General features: G+C 40.2%; 1 protein-coding gene across 3 annotated transcripts in view; it reads right to left on the reverse strand.

The window, feature by feature from the left end:
- SLAMF1 (signaling lymphocytic activation molecule family member 1) overlaps positions 1–23,580 on the reverse strand; it is a 43,668-nt gene that overhangs the window by 15,046 nt on the left and 5,042 nt on the right. Inside the window, exons 2-5 of one of the 3 annotated variants that reach the window (XR_004960851.1) lie at positions 19,577–19,921; positions 17,027–17,311; positions 5,718–5,816; positions 672–1,236 (exon numbers count right to left, since the gene is read on the reverse strand). Coding sequence is in view for 2 of the 3 variants with exons in the window: in XM_036271887.1 (XP_036127780.1) it covers positions 1,163–1,236; positions 5,718–5,816; positions 17,027–17,311; positions 19,577–19,921 (803 nt within the window). In the remaining variant the exon portion in view is untranslated. The remainder of the gene's footprint in view (positions 1–671; positions 1,237–5,717; positions 5,817–17,026; positions 17,312–19,576; positions 19,922–23,580) is intronic. The other 2 variants (XM_036271887.1, XM_036271888.1) reach the window with 2 other exon arrangements.

Consider the following 23,580-nt stretch of genomic DNA (forward strand, 5'->3'; position numbering starts at 1 on the left):
CAGAACTGTTAAAAACTCTTAAAGAAAACAAGGTAGGAAAATTTGCTTTACTAGATATTAAGATGGGGTAATTTATTGAGTTAACACATACGTTGTATACTTTTGGTATATATGTCATACTTTACAGTAAAAAGAGGAATGCTTACTTCATGGAATAGAGTAGATAGGGATGGCACCATGATAAAGTTGAACCTGATTACCTAAATGCAAATGCAAGGGTGGAGGTTGCTCTTGGGACTCTAATATATTTAAATGGAGCTTGGTTCTCAGTGGTTGTCAGGCCTATGTAATAAACCCTCCAGGCCACTAGAGGACAGCAGAAATAAGAGCTTTGTCCAAAAGTTCATCACTGGTTATCAGAAATGCATTTATTGCCATTTGATGCAATTTCCCAATATGCTAATCAAAGCTATCTTTACTTTTATATCCTTTACTGCAGAATTTTCTTTCCCATACACTCTGAATGGCCAGGTTCAGGCCTATCACCTAGAATTGTCTACATGTCTGAAAAACTATAATATCACCATAGCTAATAATAATCCCTTTAGACTCCTTCTTACTTCTAGCATCTATCTGCTCAACCTCATGATGACTCTGGTTTTCTTTATCCCTCACTGTTGTCTCAGTCCAACCATCACAGTTTTGTTTTCTTTCATTTTTATCCTACTTACCATCTTTCATCTCTTCAACCAAACTCTAGCCAGAATCCTCAAGATCCTCCTTCCTTGTCTTTTTGGCACTTTACAAACTTCTAATCTTGGATCAGACCAACACGTCACACGATAGATTTTCTAAACCTTTCCCTCTCTCCTCCAGCCTGTACCTCTTTCCCTAGAGAAGGAGAGTTCCGTAACATGGAACTGTGGACTCCTAGAATGCCAGAGCTGGAAGGAGTCACACGTCATGTCTCTCTAACTTCCTCATTTTTCCCCCTATGAAGAAACAGATGACCAGAAGATGACCCAGTGTTTTCTATTATTTCACTAACAAATAGTCCCATCTGACACTGCAGCTGATTATCCTTTTAGAGAGCTCTTGTTATTGACTTCTGCTGCCCTAATTTCCCCTGTTTCAGAACCCACATAGAACTTCACCAGAAATGCATGGTGAACTGGCAGGAATCTATGGAAAACACCCCAGAAAAAGAAAGTACAGAACTTACTCCTGATTTCTCGATTTGGGCATAGATAGTAAGGCTTTTTTCATCCACCGTTGGCTGGTACTGATCTGCTTTACCTGGAGAAAAGAAACCTTAGAGTTATTTCCCTCTGGTCCTCAGCATGAGGACCTATCTCTGCTCAGACCTGTCTGATTTTTACCCCCCACCCTCACTCCACACCAACTTTCCCCAAAGTACCATAGGAACAAAACACTGAGTCCCAACCCCCTTGCACATTTGTCATATGACATTAGGTTAGTTAATTGAACTCCCTGGGCCTATTTTCTTATCTGTGAAATGGGTTGAAATACCTGCCTCACAGGGCTGTTGTGATTTCCTTGTGTGAGTGTGGGCATGGAGTGCTTGGTGGTTCCAGCTTTACTTTTATGGTCTTGGTTGATACTGGTTGAGGAGTGTGTGTGCACACGCGCGCGTGTGATGATTACATGAACCATTACTTGTAAAGTGTTTAGAATAGTGCCAAGAACATAATAAATTCCTAATATTTTAAGTGTAATATCTGGTCTTTTAACAGGATTTTAAGTTTTTAAAGGGCAGGGCAAGTTATTTATACCTGTTTGTATTCTTCAGCTCATAACCTATTGCTTCACTCACAGCTTTCTCAACTCCCTGTATCAGTGGGACTTGATGTATGTGTGAAGGGAGTATAAGAAGGATAATCCACCTGAGACTACTTGGAAAATAAAGTTATAATGTCATTCTATTGCCTACCAGATGGAAATTTTCATCAGAGCCCAAAGTCTCTGGAAAGTAATAAGTTGCAAAACATTTTAATTTTGAACCAATTTTATATATTTTTAAATTTTAGAAATAATTCATTCTCGTTACAAAATAAAAATTGTGTAGAGTAAAAAGTATGTCCCTCTCCCCCATTAACCTGTGAAATTTTATCCTTGGAAGTAATTGCTTTTAAGTTTGATTTATATCCTTCCAGACCAGCTCTGTGCAATAGAACTTGCTACAATGGTGAAAATGTGCCATGTCTGCAGTCTAATATGGTAGCCACAACCACGGGTGGCTCTTGAGTGCTAAACTGTGGCTAATGCAACCAAGGGACTGAATTATACATTTAATTTAATTCTAAGTAATTTAAATTTAAAAAGCCACACATGGCTAGCAACTACCATATGAAACAGTGCAGTCCTGGACATTTGTTGCAATTATACAGATATTTTTTATGCAAGTGGGATAATTACATACACAATTCTCCTTAACTTGACCTCTTCACTCACAATGTGTTGAGGACATTTTCCACGTATCTCATTCTTTCTAATGTTTCACGATTTTCTTTGCATGCATCATGTAGCAGTGAGAGGAATGGGGGGAAAGTAATACACTAAAACATGGAGGCCTGTTTGGGGACTATTACAAAGTCCAGGCAGAGGCAATAGAGACCTGACCCAGAGGAAATCACACAAAATCTTTAGGGTACCCTTATTTTAACACCAGTAAATTTATTCTCTTAAAAAACAAACAAACAAACCTAGGAGCATGGAAGGGAAAGAAGATGTGATCCTTAGGGAAGAAATAATGGGAAGCCACTGGGGAAGCTCAGAGAATTCAAAGAATGTCAATGTATGATTTTCTTGTGAGTGTGGGCATGGAGTGTTTGATGGTTCCAGCTTTACTTTTATGGTCAGGGTTGATACTGGTTGAGGAGTGTGTGTGTGTGTGTGTGTGTAATGAAGGATAGGGGTTGAGGTGATCAGAGGAGGTAACAGAAGAGGTACAAGTTAGTTCTCTGAAATATATCCTTCCAGTTCAAATCCATGAGTGTCTGCATAGAGGTGCCTGCCTAGCACTGTCCCAGGTGCTGTAGGAGAACAAATAAAGAACAGACTCCAATTTCTAAGGACTTTTGTTTGGACTTACAGGTCAGCTCAGGCTGATATTTAGAATGGTAGGGACAGTCCTAAATAGTCATATGGAAAAAGCAAGGTTGAATGTTGCTTCTCAAAAAGACCACTGGATCAAGATCATTTATACTCATATTTTGTTCCCAGTTGCAAGAAAAAGTTTTCAGGAGCCAGCTCAATTCGGCTCAAAGTCAGTGAAGCCTTCAGGTCTAATGAAAAGGGCCTTAGAATTAGAGCATCTACATTCTAGTCCTCATTAGCTGTGTGGCATTGAACAAAAGATGTCATCTAAATGGGTCTCTTTGGCTACCTTACCTGTGAAATGAAGCTGTAGACTGTCTGATGACTTTTTCAGCTCTCACCCAAAGTATAAAGCTACCATGACTTTAAGTACTTTAAATCTTTAAAGTGATCTCACTTGTTTGTGGAATATAATGAACAAAATAAGCTGATGAACAAAATAGATTCAGAGACATGGAAGTAGGGAACAGACTGACAAACCTCAGAGGGAAGGGGATGGGGGAGGTCAGAAGAGATAAACCAAAGAACTTATATGTATATATGCACAACCAATGGACACAGACAACAGTGTGGTGAAGGCAGGGAGGAAGTGGTGCAGCAGGGAGAAGGGTGTCAATGGGGATGGGGGAGGGACATCTGTAATACTTTCAACAATAAAGATATATTAAAAATATATTTAATAAAAAAATAAAATGAGCTACTTTTCACAGATAGTTCCCCTGCTGCCTTTTGCTGGCCATAAGACTTAAACATTGATGCACCTACATTAAGAGATTTGTCTACGTATCTATGTATGTATATGTATACATGTATGTATCATCTGTCTACCATCTATCCACAGAAGTCACTGTATTCTGTAATTTCTGTGTATGAACTCACGGATCCCCACAACAATACAATGAAATACATAATATTATCCTTATTTTGCAGAGAAATAAGTCATTTGTTTGGTCAGTGGCAAAGTCTGCAATTGAAAGTTTGTTTGTCTAATATCAAAGCCCATGTTCTCAATCAGTGTGTTCTATATATGAAATTGCCAGAATCTATTTGAAAACCTTCAAGCCCAGCTGCATTCTGGAGATGGAACCATTAGAAACTGCCAACAGAATCTTTTGAGCAGAGTCTTTTGGAGAGTACAATAATTAAGAATGGGTTTTTCCACAGGTTTGAGGCAGGGCTTTTGTGTTCCTGACTGACAAGGAATACACGATGACTAGATATAAAGATAAATACGTGTGTTGGGAAATTGTAGTTTGATGAAAAGTACTAGACCCTTCAGAGCACAACCACCTGAGGAGTAGAATGTAGTTGAGGAAAAAATGTGTGTGAGATTCTCAGCACCTTCCACTAACTAGGTTAATGTGAGTGTGTTAATATTTTTTCTCAACAAGGGTATCTCACTGTTTCCTCATTATCCAAGTCTGATGTGGTTGCCCCACCCCATCCCCTTACACTGTCCACATGATTTCTGTCTGAATCCACCCACTCCCACCTCCTCCCCAGCTAACTGTTAGATGGAGGAAATGAGACAAAAGTAGGCAGCTGTGCTGTGACCTAAATTTTCTCACATTGGAGTGCTGAGGCAAGGGCTTTTCCGAGAGGTTACATGTGTACAGCATATATCTACTTCAGATTGAGGTCAGCCAGCAGCTTGATGGAATAAAGATAAGCTCTCTCCTCACCATGAGAAGGCCAGACAGAGATCTGTGCTGGTTTTGAGGCAGGCCTTCTGACTCTAGTGTGAGTGGGTGAGAAAAGTGTGGTGGAGGGAGCACCCTTCCCTGAGATACTGAATCATAAAACAGTTTGGAGGAGAAACCAAGATAAACTATTTCTAGGTACTTAAACTGCAAGGAAATAATTTGGCCTCAGTGGTTTTAGTCTACCATCGGTGACTTTTTATATTATTTACTTTGGCTTTACGAAACCTCACAGATTGTATACTTTCCCAAGGTGAGTCAGAATTTGTGCTAAAATCTTAGTAAAGAGTGTTCCCTCTACTGTCTTCTGATGACCTATGGGTCTTCCCACTGGAATGCACCCTGGTAGTTGGGAGACATAGTTACAGTTCTCATTTCCTCACCAACCAGCTGGGTGACCTTGGACAAGTCAAATGGCTTCTTTGTCCCTCTGTTAGCTCTCTCTCCCTCTGTTAAGTCACATAGAAACAACTAACAACTACCCCACTTCTCTCAGAGGGATATTGAAAAAATAAAGAGAAATTATATAAATATTTCAACCCTTATGCAAAAACATCTTATTATAATGCCCTTTCATTGTTCAGTTATTACAACTTTTCTTGAATGAGATCCAAGAGTCCTCTGAATTCTGTTCCTCAGTGAATACTATTAAACCTTTTGTCTGGACCCCTTCAGTAGTATTTGTCATATTGAACCTAAATTATCTGTGTATAATCTCTCTCATGTTAGATTCCTATGGCTCATCTCTTTTGATACCCATAGCCTAGTATAGGGGATCAAGAAATTTTGAATTAGACTGAATTGAATGAAATCCCAGGATATGTTTGCTCAGTGTTTTTGCGAAGAAAGGTACTCCCTGAAGAAAGCTAAAGTGTAGAGAGCAAGGTGGTGCATGAGGTGAGAGGTCCCCTGCTTACCACAGAGACTCTGATAAGCACCTCTTTATTGTTAGACACCTACCTCTTCTTCTCAACAGTAGTATTACCACTTGGAGAATCAGGATGACACCAATGATGCCCCCTAAGAACAGCCCAGCATACAGTCCCCATTTTCTTGGTACTGAAAAAAAAGTTAAAGGGCAATCTCAAATGTACTGTGAGTGTCAAAACATCCTACACAGAGCTGGGGAGGATGAACACAAACCTCGTGCCCTCTTTCCACATTTTCTCTCAAGGAAGACATTTATTTTCTGGGTTTTAGAAATCAGCTTTCATCCAAAGGTTTCCATATCTGTTTTCTTATCCTCATTTCTCTTACTGTATTTGACTTCCATATTCCTGATTTCTGTAAAGATTTTTTTCTATTCAAATGCTTTATTTTTACTTCAACTACCACACCACATGTTTAAAATCAAACTTATCTTTATTTCTCTTAAGTCAACCTTTTTGCCCAGTTTCTTAACTTTAAATACTCTAATGCATTCTGTATTCATCGATAAAAACAACATGATGGTTCCATGTACTTTCCACACACCATTCTCATGATAACACTGAAAGGAAGAAAGATCTTCTGTTTTTTAAAAAGAAACATAGTGCTATTATTTACCATCCTTTCATGCAAATAACTGTATCAAACCCACTAGACCCGAACTAAAAGAAAAGCAAGTAGTAAAGGGATCCAAATTGGAAAGGAGGAAGTGAAACTGTCATTATTTGCAGATGACATGATATTTTACATAGAAAATCCTAAAGACTCCATCAAAAATCTACTAGACTTAATAAATGAATTTGGCAAAGTAGATACAAAATTAATGTCAAGAAATCAACGGCATTTTTGTACACCAATGAAATAACAGAAAGAGAAACTAAAAAGACAATTCCATTTACCATCGCAGCAAAAAAATTAAGATACCTAGGAATAAACTTAACCAAAGAAGTAAAGGACCTCTTCACAGAAAACTACAGGTAATTGAAAAAAGAAATAGAGGAAGTTATAAAAAAGCAGAAGCATATACCTTGTTCATAGATTGGAAGAATTAGCATCATTAAAATGTCCATACTACCCAAAGCAATCTATAGATTCAATGCAATCCCCATCAAAATACCAATGACATACTTCACAGAACTAGAACAAATACTTCAAAAGTTTATATGGAACCAAAAAAGACCCTGAATAGCCACAGCAATCTTGAAAAAGAAGAATAAAGTAGGAAGGATCACATTACCAGATTTCAGGTTATACTACAAAGCCGCTGTAATCAAAAAACCCTGGTATTGGCACAAGAACAGGCAGATAGATCAATGGAACAGAATAGAGAACCCAGAAATTGATCCAAGACAATATGCTTAATATTTGACAAACGTGTCAAGAGCATACAGTGGAGTCCAGACAGTCTCTTTAATAAATGGTGTTGGGAAAATTGGACAGCTACTTGCAAAAAAAAAAATGAAGCTAGAACAACAACTTACATCATACATGAGAATAAATTAAAAATGGATAAAAGACTTAAATATAACTCGTAAATACATAAAAATTCTAGAAGAAAATGTAGGCAACAAAATCTCAGACATCATACACAGCAGAATTTTCACTGATACATCACCTAAGGCAACAGAAACAAAGGAAAAATTGAACACATGGGACTATGTCAAACTTAAAAGTTTCTGCACAGCAAAAGAAACAACCATAAAAATAGAAAGGGATCCCACTATATGGGAGACCACAATCGCCAATGATGCATCAGATAAGGGGTTAATTTTGCCCATTGAGTATGATGTTAGATGTAGGTCTTTCATATATGACCTTTATTATGTCAAGATATGATCCCTCTATTCCCAAATTGCTGAGCATTTTTATCAGAAATGGGTGCTGGATTTTGTCGAATGCTTTTCAGCATCTATTGATATAACCATATGATTTTTCTTGTTTTTTGAGGTGGGCCTGTAGTGCTATGAATTTCCCTCTCAGAAGTTCTCTCACTGCATCCCATAGATTTTGTGTTGTGTCTTCATTTTTATTGGTTTCCAGGAAGTTTTAATTTCTTCTTTTATCTCCATGGTAACCCATTCATTGTTCAATAACATGCCATTTAACCTCCATATTTTCAAATGTCTTTGCATGTTCTTGTTGCAATTGATTTCTAGTTGCATGCCATTGTGATCTGAGAAGATGTTTGATATGATTTCAATCTTCTTGAACTTGTAGAGACTTACTTTGTGTCCTAACATGTGGCCTATCTTTGAGCATGTCCCATGTGCACTTGAGAAGAATGTGAATTCTGAAGTTTTGGTGTAATTCTCTGTAGATATCTATTAAATCCATTTGGTCTAACACTTCATTTAGAGTCTGTGCTTTCTTGTCAATTTTTTTCCTAGATGATCTATCCAGTGATATCAGCAGGGTGTTGAAGTACCCTGCTATGATTGCATTGCTGTTGATTTCTCCTTTGAAGTCTTCCAGAAGACTTTTAATATATTTTGGTGCTCCTAGATTGAATGCATATATGTTCACCAAGGTTATATCTTCCTGTTGAATAGATCCTTTTAATATTATGTAGTGGTCTTTTTTGTCTCTAGTTTGGCCTTCATTTTGAAGTCTATTTTATCAGATATGAGTATTGCTGCCCCAGATTTTTTTTCCTTTCTGTTTGCTTGGAAGATTTTTTTCCATCCCTTCACTTTCAACCTATGTGAGTCATTTGTTGTGAGGTGGGTCTCTTGTAAACAACATATATATATGAGTCATGCTTTTTTATCCAGTCAGCTCTTTTTATCAGAGCATTCAAACTATTCACATTTAAGGTGATAATTGATATGTACTTATTTATTGCCATTTTTGTTTAGTGTGGTTCTATTTTTCTTCCTATTTCTTCTACTAATTACAGCAGTCCTTTTAGCATATTTTGCAGTGCTGATTTGGTGTTAATATATTCCCTTAGCCTTTTTTTTTTGGTCTGGGAAGCTCTTTATTTGACCTTCTATTTTGAATGATTGCCTTGCTGGATAGAGTAGTCTTGGATTCAGAACCTTGTTTTTCATGACCTTGATTACTTCATGCCACTCCCTTCTGGCCTGTAGTGTTTCTGTTGAGAAGTCAGCTGAGAGCCTTATGGGGTTTCCTTTGTAGGTAACCTGTTGCTTATCTCTTGCTGCCTTTAGGATTCTCTCTTTGTCTTTAATTTTTGGCATTTTAATTATTATGTTTCTTGGTGTGGGTCTGTTTGGGTTTTTCTTACTTGGAGCTCTCTGTGCTTCTTCAACTTGAATGCCTTCTTCTTTCACCAAGTTAGGAATGTTTTCTGTCACTATTCCTTCAAATATATTCTCTAACCCTTGCTCATTCTCTTCTTCTTTGGGGACTCCTATGATGCGAATGTTATGATGTTTCCAGTTTTTCCACAGTTCTCTTAAGCTGCCTTTCTGCTTTTTAATTGTTTTTTCCTTTTGGTCTTTTGATTGGTTGATTTTTTCTACCCTGTCTTCTAATTCACTGATCTGGTCCTCAGCTTCCTCTACTCTAATGGTTAGTCTCTCCAATGTGTTCTTTATCTCTGCTATGTCATTTTTTATTTCCACTTGGTTGGTTTTCAATGTTTCTATATTTATACTCATGGTGTTGATGTCCTTACTCATGCTGTTGAGTTTCCTCAAGATCATGGCTCTGAACTCTACCTCTGATAACTTGCTTAACTGAATTTTATTTATCTCATCTTTGATAGAGATAGAGTTCTCTTGTTCTTTCATTTGGGAAATTTTTAATTTATACTGAATAAGTCTATTAAATGTGTGGATTCAATGGTCACCGTGAAAAAGCAAATGCACATGGCTGGGGCGTGGCTCAGCATACATGGAACATTGGCACACGCCTTGAAACTGCTGCATAAAATCATGCCACGAGACAACAGAACCAATTAGTACAGGATACAGTGTGATCATGTGCTGATCATTGGTGGAGCATTGTTTACCAGCAGCGATTCTTGGATTTAATTGTGTAGACTACAGTTGTAGATATGTAATATTTATGTATGTTGGCAAAATTACTACAGTGTTTTTAAAAATATATGGCCTATTCACTAAAATTTGTTGAAAATAACAAAAAAATAACCTATTAATTTAATTATAAGCATGTATTGGTTAAAAGCATTTTAAAATTAACAGGATGTTAATTTTCATATGTAACATACAGACTGGAAATTCTGTCCATTAAATCTGGAGTCCATTATATCGAGGTCCACAAAATCGGGGGTTTACTGTAAGTCTTTTTCAACTCTGTTAGTACTTGGCACATATAGATCTTCAGGAAATTCTTGCTAGTTGGTTAAAGACAAGGAGAAATGTTTGATTTCAAGTGTAGAGAAGTTTCTTTACTGATGTCCAGAGATGCTTCAGCCCTATCTTGTGGTTTGCTTATTACTTAATTTCCTGGTCTGTCTAGCAGGCCCAAATATATTTGCACTTGCTGCTCATCCATTTGATAATACTATCTAATTATGATATATAGAAACTAAATGTCAAGGACTCTATGCCCTCAGGAATTTTGGTGAACATAGACAAAATGCTATTTTTATGGTTTCTTGTGGTCAGGTTGCCCAAAATTTCTGTTGTTTCTGGCAATAACTTCCTCATGGTTCTCTGAATCTTTACTTCTAAAGCTCCACATGCTCTAGTCTAAGCTGTTCTGGATGCACGGTTTAGTGCTGTCATCAGTTTTCACAAACACACACACACACACACACACACACACACACTCACACTCCAAAACCAAAACCAAAACCAAAACTCTACACTAAGAATGTTGTGGGTTTGAATCTTCTACTATAGATTTGAAGGGTCACAGGGAGCAGACTCCATTGCGAACCAGGCTCCTTTCCCCCATTGCACTGGTTCAGATCTTTTCTTTCTTTTCCTATATCTACATCAGCTATTCTCAGACAAAATCATTTAATCTACTGCCATGTCCTGGGGGGGGGGGGGTCTCACCTAGCATTTATTAAGGTACTATCTTAAACAAGCACTCTTCTCTTCCAAAGAGAAACTCTAGTAGCAGTTTCTTTAATATGATAATATTTTCCTACCTAGTAAGCTACAGAAGTCTCATCTAGGTTGTCAATTACTGGAAAATGGACCCTGTACCTTCTGCTCTATTTATATCCTCCATTCCACCTGAAATAATGTAGGGCAGGGGAGCACTCAATGTACGTGTGATGAACTAAATTAAATTAGAGGCCACAGAAAGGAGCTAGGAGAAGACTGTCATGTACCTTTTTTTTTTTTATCCTCACCCGAGGACATTTTTTTGTTTTTTGTTCAGATAGAGTGAGAGGGAGGGAGAGGAAGAGAGAGAGAGAGAGAGAAACATCGACATGAAAGAGACACATCGAGTGGTTGCCACCTGCACAACCCAACCAGGGCCAGGGACAAACTGCAACTGAGGTACATGCCCTTAGCGGGAACCGAACCCGGGTCTCTGCACTGCAGGCCGACGCTCCAACCGCTGAGCCAAACTGGCCAGGGATGTCATGTACCTTTTTATTAAGAATCATCAATCACAGTGCTAAATATAAGACAATCTCTGGAAGAATGTAGTGTCACCTGCTGAATGGTCCAGGGAAGGAGCAATGACCTACTTGGAATATGCTTTATAATAATCACATGGAACCAGGAGGAAGTGTGTGTCTGTGTTGTTAGCACCACCTGTGTTTTTATTTGTAAACCACCATTTCCTGTGGCACAAACTCCAGCTCTCCCCCTTTTTGCTCAGAAATGGAGTGAGGCCTCTCAGGATGTTGATGCTCAGAAATCAGACCAAGGTTGTTCTAGGGTCCACAGGCCTCAATCTTCATTCACAGAAACCTTATTCAAACTTCTTAAACAGCACCTTCCCCTGCCAACCTCTTCGAGAGAGCTAGGCAGGCTGACTGAGAACTCCTGTTCCATGAAGCACTGATGAAGAATACTTTCCGTGAGTCTCCACCTTTTGGTTGTCTACTCTACTGGCTGTGATTTAAACCTGATAACTTGGCCTGTAGCCATGCCTTCAAGGAAATGCTGAAGGACTTTTGTATATTATTATTATTATTATTAATCTCTGAAGGTCTGCTGCCACAGAAACACAAAAACTCTCTCTCCTCAAGTTGCATAATCTTTAAGGGAGATAAAGAATAAAATAAAAACAAGTCTGAAAAACAAATGTAGCTTATAGTTCACCCCAGGAGATGCTGAGATGCTAATGTAACGGTCTGAGAATGCCAGAGCTCTTTCCTGCCTTTCATGTGGTTCAGTCAGCAAGGCTGCCTGCTTGATGTACAGCTACTCAAAGAAGCCATCTTAAAGAGATACCTTCTGGTTGGTGCCAGTTTCCACTCTGAATTGGGAATGGGGGAAGGATGCTTACAGACCACATACTATTTAAGATCTGAGACCATACGAACAAAAATTTTTACAGAGTTCACACCTTGCAGAAAAATCCCTTACATCTGCCTATCCCACCCAGCATTGTGTTGCGGAGGCTACCAGTTGTGCCCCCAGTGCCACTTCCCCACATCTTCCATGGACAAGTCTTGTCTAGTTGTGTGGCTGCATTTCTGCAAACTGAGGGCTACATTTCTCAGCTTCTCTTCCAGTAGATGTGGCCATGTGTCAAGGCTCTGGTCCATGAGGTGCCCAGGGTCCACCCTTCACCATCGTTGTCATGGTTGCTGGATTGTGAAGGACCTGCCTAGAAACATCTAGGTGACTCTGTAACAACAGGAGCTCTCTGTTTGAATAAATGGCTTTGGTAGAAAGGGGCAGCCCCAGGAGCTCACTGGCAGGTGTCAGCTTTTTCTTCCACTGAACTAACCTAGACTAGCTGAGCCAGCTTTTTGACAATCTACTGAAAAGTGTCTTTTTTTTCAAGTTGGGCTTCCAGGGGCATTTCCTTTCAGTTGAATTATTTAAGGTTTTGTTATTCATGTTAGCATAGACATAACTATTTCAGAACAAAGACTTGAAAGATGGCAGCAAGTCACACTGTCCAATGTTGAGCCACATGGACATGCTTTGTGTGGTATATAGAGAGGAGTTTGTAGTACCCCGGGATTTGGGTTTTGCGATAAAGACACTTCCTAATGATAGACGTTAAAAAGTTTCTTACTGTAAAACACTGAGATGGCAATTGGAATAAGGATGAATATATTACTGAGCACTAGGACAAATGTTATTAGAAAAAGGATTCCGAGGAGCAAATGTGTAATGTGCGGTTCAGTTTGAGCATTGACATTACATCACATTTGGTCTCATCACACTATTAACCACTTTGAATTTTTCAATAATAAAAGTGAAAAATGTCTTAAAATTACTGTGCTTATCATAGGTGGTAACGTGACCCTCACACCCCATCACTTCATCCCAAGTCTGAAGTCTTTGGTAAACTGGCACTGCTTTGGCTCAGGTCTCATCATGTCTTGATGGATTACTGCAATAATGGCCCCTTTCCCCATAACTAATGTCTTTTTCTTCTTCCTCTTCCCTGTTCCAGTTTATTCTCCACACCATTGAATTTTCTCTCTGCAATGCAAAGCTGATCATGTTACTCCTCTCTATCTAAAACTTTTATTAGTTCCCATCACTTACAGGATCATTCTGAAGAAGACCCAGCTGTATCTGCTTTTCCCTCTGCCCAAAATCTCTTTCTTTTCTCTGCTTGGGTAATTTCTATTTATTTTTCAAAACCCAGTCAGTCTGTCATGTCCTCTGTGGTGCTTTCTGTTTCCTGGAGACAACACTAATCATTCCCTCCTCTTTGTTACTGTGCACATACCTCGTTTTGCATCTATCACACTACAGAATCTAGGATAATTAGTTACTTACAGAACTATCTCCTAGGGGGAAATAATAATAATAATAATAATAATAATAATAATGCCCCCCCACACACACTTTGTCTCTGTGTACTAGCACTAAGCACAATGTTGGAACATAGTACATCCTCAATAAATGTTTTGTCAAACTAAGCATAATATTTTAAGAATTAGTAGCATTCATTTGCAAACACAAGTCAATGGATTACTTCTTTTTTTCCCTCCAGTATTTAGTCAGCCTGGTGTATTGGGAACAGCATGCCACAAACCAGATATGGGAACTGTTTTTGATGTGCTGTAGTTCCCCATCCCTAAAGGCAGGGGAGGGGATCTCCCCTGTTATGGATTCTCTCCTTGTGTTATGGATTGAATTGTGTTTCCCCAAAAGTTCTTATGGTGAAGTTCCTAAAATATGACTTTATTTGGGGGCAATATCTTTACAGACATAATCAAGTTAAAATGAGGTCATTAGGGTAATGTTATGGGCTGAATTGTGTTGCCCAAAATTCATATCTTAAAACCCTAGCCCTCAGTACCTCAGAATGTGACTGTATTTGGAGATTGGGTCTCAAAAGGGGTGGTTAAGTATAAATGAGGCCATTAGGGTGGGCCCAAATTTAATCTTACTAGTGTTCTTATAAGAAGAGGAATCTGGACGTGGATGTGTAAGCACAGAGGAAAGACCGTGTGAAGACATAGCAAGAAGGCGGCCATCTAGAAGCCAAGAGAGGGGCCTCAGAAAGAAAAAAAACAAAAACAAAAACCTTGATGATACCTTGATCTTGGACTTCTAGCCTCTAGAATTGTGAGAAAATAAATTTATGTTATTTAAGCTCCCCTGTCTGTGATATTTTGTTATAGAAATATAATATGTTATAGAAATCCAATATGACTGATGTCCTTATAAGAAGGGGAGATTAAGACAGAAATATGCATGGAGGAAAGACAATGAAAAGAGACATAAGAAGATAGCCACCTATAAGCCAAGGAGACAGTTCTGCAACAGATCCTTCCCTAACGGCCCTCGGAAGGAACCAGCTGTGCCAACACCTTGATCTTGGACTTCCAGCCTCCAGACTGTGAGCCAACACATTCCTATTGTTGAGGCCACCAGTTGGCGGTACATTGTTATGGCAGCCCTAGCAAACTCATACACCTTCACCTTTGAAACCTTTTGTTAGCAATTCTTATTAATGTACATGCCAACTGAATTTGAATATCAACTCTAGAAAGACCTTCTAGAGTAGGTCTAGAAGATCACCCTTTACATTTTACAAGTGAGAAAACAGAGCCCCATAAAAGTGAAATGGCTGCCCCGTGCTGGGTATTATCAATGACTGAGGTGAGAGCTTGACAGGGCTTTTCCTATGGTGCCTTGTTTCTGCTTCACCTGTGTCTCTACTGCTTCCAGGAGCCTGCTTCATACTCAACAAACCTGGTTCAGGCAAGTGCATACTTGGTCCTCAAAGTAGCTGAGATAGGTAAGAGCATCTTCACGTTTCTTTGGAGTATCCTGAGTGAAGTGCCCAAGCAAAAGCTTTACTGCTTGCTAAAATTTTGGAATGCACTAAAGAAATTCCTGTTAAACCACATGGAGAAGTATGAAGAGTTATTCCCCTTTTATGAGCGAGGCCAGGATAAAACACTTAGTGCCCTGCCTTAACTCTAAGACGGTTGCTATGACCAGAGGGCTATGCAGAATTAAGAGCTGCTGCTTCCTCAGCTCCAAGAAAAAACAACAACTAATTTTTACTGTGATCTATAAGGCATTTTCAGTGTATTATCTCTTCCACTAGTACCTATGAGGATTCCATGGTCAGACAACTCAACTCTGCCACTTGCTCTGTGTGATCTTTTTATATTTTTATTTCCTCAACTGTAAAGTGGGGATACCAACACTACTTGGTTGCTGTGAGGATTAAGTGAGATGCTACATAATTGGCATATACTAAGCAATGAAGATCCATCAGTTATTATTTTAGAGAAAGAATCTAAGTCTTAGGTTAAGAAACTTATCTTTGTAAGTAAAAAGGGCAGGATTGGATCTAGGACCTCTAAGGTCATATTCTGTAAACTCTAAACTACGCAACCCCACTTTCTTGGTCCCACCAGCACATTCTGAATGACTATGCGCAGGGAGAGTGGTCTGCTCTGGGGGACAGCCTCTGAATGTAGTTTGTGTACAAATGGGCAAGCAGCCAGACACATTTAGTAAGTGGACAGATGACTGATTATGCCATAAATGGCTGGGGAGGCAGCACGAGGAGGGTTTGGTTTCCCAAGGAAATCTCAGATGCAGACTGGAGGCCAGGGGAGATTTTCCCAGCAGTTCATCTCGAATACCTCAGGGGAGTCTCTGACTGGAGATGCTATGCTAAAGGGCATAAACCGGCTGGTTTGCCTTGTTTCCCCATCGCTGGAAACCCTTCCACATGGACACCAAGTCTACTGTGGGCAGGAGTATCTTCGGAGACCCCCAGTGGGTGCACAGAGGAGAATATTAGGGCATCAGTAATGCCTTGCAAGGCCAGCACCCCAGCCCTCTGTCCCTGAGACAGGAACACAGAATATGCTGGTGAAGAGAGTCAGTGTTTATCTTGTTTCCAACTTCCAGTGGTTAGTGGGCATATTTATTATTCAGCCCCCTAATCCTTTTGAAAACAGAATAATGTTGCTGTTCTTTCCAGTGAAAAAGCTATCAGAAAACCTAGGTTTAGGTGCTGACTCTACCATTTATTAGTTGAAGAAATTTGAGAAAGTTAGCTAGATGCTGTAAAACTTCAAGTTCCCCATCTGCAAATGAGGATGATGCTGGCAAGTGAGGATCAAAAGAGATTGTGTAATTTAAAGTGCTTTGCCAACAATAAAGTGCTATATCACTTATCATTAGTCCCCTACTTCCCAGTTCAGGTCTTAGTCAGAGAGCTGACTCCTTGGGTCCTCTTACCTGCTTTGGGACCCACAGTGAATCCCCTCAAAGTGGCCTTTCATTATATCCTGCTTTTTGTAATTGAGCAAATGTTTTATGTCTTATCTTTACAACACATTGCTGGAGAGCAGATTACATGTCATATCTGTCTTCAATTTCCTACAGCCTTGGTGATCAGTAAATACTTACTGATGGTGTAGAACTGTCCCACCATTAGTGGAGCAGGGATGTGAGGCAACCTGCATTCCCTCACCCAACCACCCCTGCTGATTGGAACCAAGGCAAGAGGAGAGGAGAAGGATCATGACTTGGAGACCTGAGCTCTGGGTCTGCCTCCGTCATTTCTCATTGGTTTCCTCAGCTGTGAATTGAGCATAATAATGCGACCTTGGTCATTATGAGCAGAGAGCACTCCCTGAATACACATGGGAGGCTTTTATAAACTATAGAGAAAATGCAGTGTTGCTACCAAGGTAAAGTCCATGGTTGTAGAAGCAGAGTGATTGGTTCAGGTGGGGACTGAGCCCATATCATTAATGTGGCACACTAGCCACTACTCACCTGGGGAATATGACCCGCATGTGGACACTGGTTCGAAGGTCTGGAAATGGCTACTGATTGGGTTGCTCGCAATGCAGATGTAGATATTGTCAGCATCCTGAGGGCCGAGAGTAAGTTGCAGAATGTGGGAGTCATTTGCTGTACTCAGTGGGTAGTTGTCTGACTTTTTGCTCCAGCTGTAAGCCACGTGGTCCCCCTGTTTCACCATGCAGGCCAGCGTCAAGTTGCAGTTTCCATTCTCCTGGGTCCAGTTCAACACCTTAATTTCCGGAGTGGTTACCTGCTCTATCATGAGGGGGAGGAAGGAAGCCATCACTGAAATAAACCCACTGAAATTCTGATTTGACCTTTTTGTTAGAAAAAATGCAGCCTAGTGGCATTTGCAAGTGTGTCCTCAAGTATGGGTCTGCAAGTGCGATTTACTTCTAGTAGGGACCCACTTTTCTGCACCTTCCCTCTCTGTCCACATACTTCTTTCCAGGACCACCTTGGGATAAAATAGAGGAGAAAAAAATGTTTTTGTTCCCTCCTACCAACACAGTGTTAGGGATCCGCTTGTCTTCCCTGATGTCCCTGATCTAGGTTGTTCTCCTACATTCTATCTATGGAGTTTGCTGTCAACAAATTCCCCTAAGTTTAACTATCATTGGCTAAAGTATTACCTCTGAGACCTAAAAAAATGACTTTTTAATGGTAGAATTTCAGTCTGTGTGTGTGTGTGTGTGTGTGTGTGTGTGTCCAGTGCTTTAGAATGTCTGAAGTAGGGATAGCCACAGGCCTCATTGATTTATCTCACTCTAATGCCATGAAATAAGCATAGGAAAGGAAAATGTTTTCTTATTTAGCAACTACTATAGGACAGGCATAGTGCTGGAATTTAACATTCACCACATTCTTCAATCTTCTTAAGAACTTTCTTAACAACCCTAGTTATAATTATTCCCATTTTACAGATGAGGAAACGGAGTCCCAGAGAAGTGGAGTACCTTACATAATGTTACTCAGCTTATAGGCAGCCAAGCTGAGATCTGAATCCAGGTGCGTCTGACTCAAAAATCCACCCTTTTCCTTTGACTTGAGAAGAATAGCATGGTTGCAGACACCATGTATTCCAAGGTAAGAATTTGATCGCAAAATGCGACAAGATGTCAGTCACAAAGGCAGTGTGAACTGTTCTGGAATACGCAGGATGTATTGTCTCCCTGCTTACGGCATCCCGTGCCAGGACCACCATGGGAGTGATCAGGATTCCCTGGTACCTGCTGGAGGGCTGTAGAAAGTCTGCATACACTCTTCGGAGGAAAGGGAATCTAGGGGCAGGGGAAGGATTGCTGTCTCTCAAAAAAGGTACCTGAGAATTTCAAAGATATGCTGAGGAATGCGTGGCGCTCCCTGTCTCATTCTCAGAGATCAGGGAGCCACTTTGAAGAAGCAGGACATGGTGATCAGGACCTCTGGGAATTCAAGGGAATCTCTGAGCCTGAGAGATACAAACTGGGTACCCTTAAGAGGGGCTGGCATTAAAAGGGTTCAATAGGGTATATTCCTAGAAGCGGGGTCACTGGGTCAAATGGAAGTTCCATTTTTAATTTTTTGAGGTAACACCATATTGTTTCCCATAGTGGCTGCACCAGTCTGCATTCCCACCAGCAGTGCACTAGAGTCCCTCCCAGAAACACGCAAGTAGGGTACAGACTGACAACCCTCAGAAGAAGGGGCGGTGAGGGGTGGGAAGAGATAAATCACAGAACTTATATGCATGTATGCATAACCAGTGGACATGGACAACAAAGCCGGGGATGGGGCGGGGTGGGGGAGGGGATGGGGAGGAGGGTGTCCATGGGGTAAAAAAGGAGTAACAAAAATAAAATTTAAAAAATAAAAAATAAATTTTAAAAAAAAGGGTCAATAAAGCACTGGTCTTGGATTCAGGTGAACCTAGGTTCTAGTTTAATTCTGCAGCTAAGCAACTTTATCACCAGAGCTTTTGTTTAAATGAGAAAAAATTGTCTCCTCCCCCAGGAAGAGGCAGTACTGCACCAGGACACGGGGCTTGGAGAGGGCGCATGGGCTGTTTCCGCTCTCCTCCCAGGACTCCTAGAGTCGTGAAACGGAGATGTGTGAAAGCATGCATAGGACCCTTCTCTGAATTTCATACCTCACCTAGGAAAAGGAGGTGGGGCTTGATCAGTGGTATTCAAACTGTTAAAAATCAGAAAAAAACTAACAGCTTTTCGCAAACAAAATCTTACTTGCAGATTGAGACTCTTGGGGATCCAGGCCCTCTTGCCCACAGGCAGCGGTGCGCCTTTCCTTTGCAAAATAGGGGTAAGGGTGATTAGTAGTAATCAACTACCACCAATGTGCAATTTGGCCAAAAAGTTTTGTGAACCTCTAACACTCCTCCTAAAGTATAGTTTAAATACCCCCAGACTAGGTGATCTTTCAAGTTGCTCCCAATTCTGAATACTCTCTGCTTCTGAAAGAGGCCTTAGTTCTTGGGCGAGGGGCCATCTTGGCCCTCCAGTGTGAAGAATCAACCATTATTACCATAGAGCTTCAGCTGCAGGCAAAAGTTCTGGACTGAATCATTTTCCTCCATGGTCAACGTGTACTGGCCCTCATGCTCCTTTTTGCTTTCTGCAATCTCCAGGTTCAAGTTTTCCAGATAAAACATATAGCCACCTTCACTATAGCGTGGAATGCCCCCTTCCGGCAGATCAAGAGACACAATTTTCTTGTTCTTTTGGGATCCATTTCCCGGTGATTTTGTCATTGTGACGAAGATATGGATGCTTTTATTCGTACTCTTACTTATCCCTTCAGATGTCAGAGGCAGCAGTACTTTGCTTCCCAACTGCCCAGGGATGGTTGGACAATTCATCAAGCCCTCACCTGTGGGAGGAAGAAAAAAACAGTCCCTTATTATGGGGGCCTTTGAGAATCATATGGTGGTCAGGATTTCTGGGAATGCAAGGGAACTTCTGAGCCTAAGAGATACAAACTGGGTATCATCAAGAGGGACTGGCATTAAAAAGGCTCAATAAAGCACTGGCCTTGGAGTCAGATGAACCAAGTTCTAGTTTAATTCTGCAGCTAAGCAACTTTATAACCAGAGCTTTTGTTTAAATGAGAAAAAGGTGCCTCTTCTCCTAGGAAGATGCAATGCTCTGCCAGGGCAGGGGGCTTGGAGAGTGGTGTGTGGGTCAGGAATGACTGACTAGAGGCTGTCCCTCTTTCTCTCGGACCATCCCTAGGCTTTCTAGGCCTTAGTAGACTATAAGGACTGTCAAAAGGATCCTACTCTAGTCACAATATTCCAATGAAAACTTAAAAAATTTATTATTATTTTTGTACATTTATCTTTAGACAGAATGGAAGGAAGGTAGAGAGAAACACATTGATTGGTTGCCACCCGCGCAACCCCAACAGGGACAAGGGACAAACCACAACCGAGGTACGTGCCCTTGGTTGGAATCGAACCCGGGTCTCTTTGGTCCGCGGGCCGATGTTCTAACCGCTGAGCAAACTGGCCAGGGCTCCAGTGGAAATTTTAAAGTTACTTATTATAGAGCTCTATAGACTAACTAAGACTCTGGGTTTCTTTGATCTGGGAGGGAATGCTATCAACTGAGATTTATAGTTAAGTAACCTAAAACATAGAGAAGTTAAACAACTTCCCTGAAGTCACATAACTAGTAACTGAACTAGAATCCAGGTCTGGTAATTCCTCGACCAGACTTTTCACCACTATATACTATGAAGAATGGAGAGCAACTGAATCACTGAAAGTGATACTGAGCTTGTGAGTACAGGAGACCAAGGTTACAAGAGCATCATTTCAGAAAACAAGGAAAGAGAAAAGTCTGAGGAATGTGGATTCAGGGAAGTTTTGAGTCCAGGGTTCAAACTAGCCCTCCAAAAACACTTGTAAGATAGTTAATAATGTTGAGGGTAAGAAAGTATGTTTTGTTTTTTCAAAAAAGTGGAGCCAACAACTGTAAAACCCCAAAACCTTTTAAACCAATACGAGGGATCCTCCTGCTGACTATTTAACACCTTCTTCTCTCCTCAAACCCACAACCTCAGCTGATAGCCCTGCTTCCTGTTTCAATGAAGAAGTAGAAGAAACGTAAAAGAGAGCTTCCATGAATTATCAACACCAAATCAATCTACCTAGTTAGATGGATTGTGTATGCTCCCATTTAAGGCTAGCTTCCTCCACATTTCACTCACCCACTTCCAGGCTTTGCTCCTACAATTGCTCCACTCCTTGCAGCATCAGCTTTATTATGGTTTCATACGTTGTGGGTTATTTTCATTACTACCCAACATACCAGTGTCTAATTTTATCCATTTAAAAAACCCTCCCCTTATCCCAGGTCTATCCCCAGACACCTCCCTCATTTCTCTATTTTTCATGATCACAAACTCCTTGTATATGTATTTCTATTTTCTGCCTCTATTTCTTGTACCCACTCTGAACAGGCATTCTTCTCTACAACTTACTGGGGTCACTCTTGTCAAGGTCAGTGCATATTCTATAATATGAAGTCAATTCTCCATGCCCATTTGCCTTCTCAGGAGCACCTGACATAGGACATCACTCCCTGTTGGAAGCACTGTCTTTATTTGGCCACTGGAACACCGCAGTCTCCTGATTTTCTTTCTATTTTATTGGCTGCTCCTTCTTAGTCTTCTTGACTAGAACCTTCTGCTCTTGAAAACCTTTTAAGTATTGGAGCATCCCATGACTTATACCCAGTTTTCTTCTCTCTTCCAGCCACACTCACTCAGTTGCACAGTTCGATGTATTTCTGGAATGTGTATAGAGATACATCTCGCACCCAAGCCCTTCACTGTACTTCTCAGTATTTGGAAGTCTAAAGGACATCTCTAACATAGCAAACACACTTTTGATTCCATAGCCCTGTCTTCAATCAACTTCACAATTCCCCCAAATTATTAGGCCAAAACACTGGAAGCATCTTGACTCTTCTTTCGCGCACTCCACCTTCAGTCTATCAGAAAATCCTGCTGGTTCTGCCTTCAGAATGCGTTTGGCATCGCAGCACTTTGAACCTCATTTGTTTCTACCATCATCGTCACATTTCTGGGCACTGCCATTATCTTCCAATGAATCTCCTGCATCCATACAATGGACATTTAAAACTTTTAAAACTATGTCCGGTTTTGTTTCTACTGCCTTTAAACTTCCAGGGTTTTCTAACACCCACAGAATAACAATCTATAGTCCTTGTTCTGGCTTCAAAGACTCTGTATAGCCCAGACCCTGGGTTCCAACTCCATCTTTTTCCTCCTCTCTCTGCTCTCTGCACTGTGGATATATTGACTCTGGCTGTTTCTTTACTCAAGAATATATCTAGTTCGGAACTTTTCCACTTCTCTCTCTCTCTCTTGCTTTTCCTTCCTTCCCACTCTCTCAGAATTCTTCTTTTGTATATCTGGATAGCTCATTCCCTCACTTTATTTTAGGTTTCTGCCAAAAAATTTATCTTCTCTGTGAGACCTGCTCTGACCGTCCTGTCTAAAATAGCATCCCCTTCTTATACTTATCACTGTCTGATGTTACATTGCATATTCATTTTATTTTTGTCTTCTCCACTAGAATGCAAACTCCTCAAGAGGAAAATTTTAGTTTGCTCATTGTTCTTTCCCTAGGACTTACAACAGTGGTTGGTACAGAGTAGGCTTTTAATAAGTATCTATTCAATTTAAAAATACCAAAAGCCATATTACCTGATGAAAATTTCCCTTATTTTGCTTTGCCCAATATATAACTGATCTTAATAAGCTAATGTTTGTAAAAGAAGGAGCCCTTGACTCAAAGAGAGCATAGATTGTTCTAGTTGATAAGAAAGCCAGAAGAGAAAAATAAAACTTTTGCTTAAGTAATGCAACCACCTAGAAAATACACAATTGACTTGTGATTAAGATGGGTTGTTAGAAACTTGGAGAAACTGGCCAAAATGTTCTTGATACCCAAATATCCTGAAATCCTATAAAGGACCCAGCTAATATCACACTAGAGATTCAGAGACACAGAAAGGAGGGCACGGTCTGCCTGGGCTCAGAGTGGCTGAGACTCATTATCGTGAAGGAAAAGTGAGAAAGACGGCTAGGCATTTGTTTTTATAAAATATTGCTACTATATCAACTCTGAAAACAAAGTGCTTTTCTTGTTGCTTAATTGATTAGATGAGGAATGCTGGTACTGGTGTTTTTACGAAGATACTTTGGGAAGCACATTTCAACCACACTAACGAATGCCTGATCGTCCAGATAATGTGGTAGATACAGTACCTCAAGAGAGTAACCTCTTGCGTCCTGAACTTAAACTTCTACATATAAAGGGATGACAGAAAATTAGAACCATATGTGCAAGAAGAACCCCCTGAAATTGTGTACAAAAAGTTGTACAGAGAAGCATTCGGACATTTTTCTGGGAACACATCCACAAATGTCACCTCTCAAAGAGGTCTGAGGTTCAAAACAAGATTAAAAATCACTATCATAGTCTATATTTTTTGACC

Source organism: Molossus molossus, unplaced genomic scaffold, assembly GCF_014108415.1.
Source record: "Molossus molossus isolate mMolMol1 unplaced genomic scaffold, mMolMol1.p scaffold_m16_p_20, whole genome shotgun sequence".
Lineage (NCBI taxonomy): Eukaryota > Metazoa > Chordata > Mammalia > Chiroptera > Molossidae > Molossus > Molossus molossus.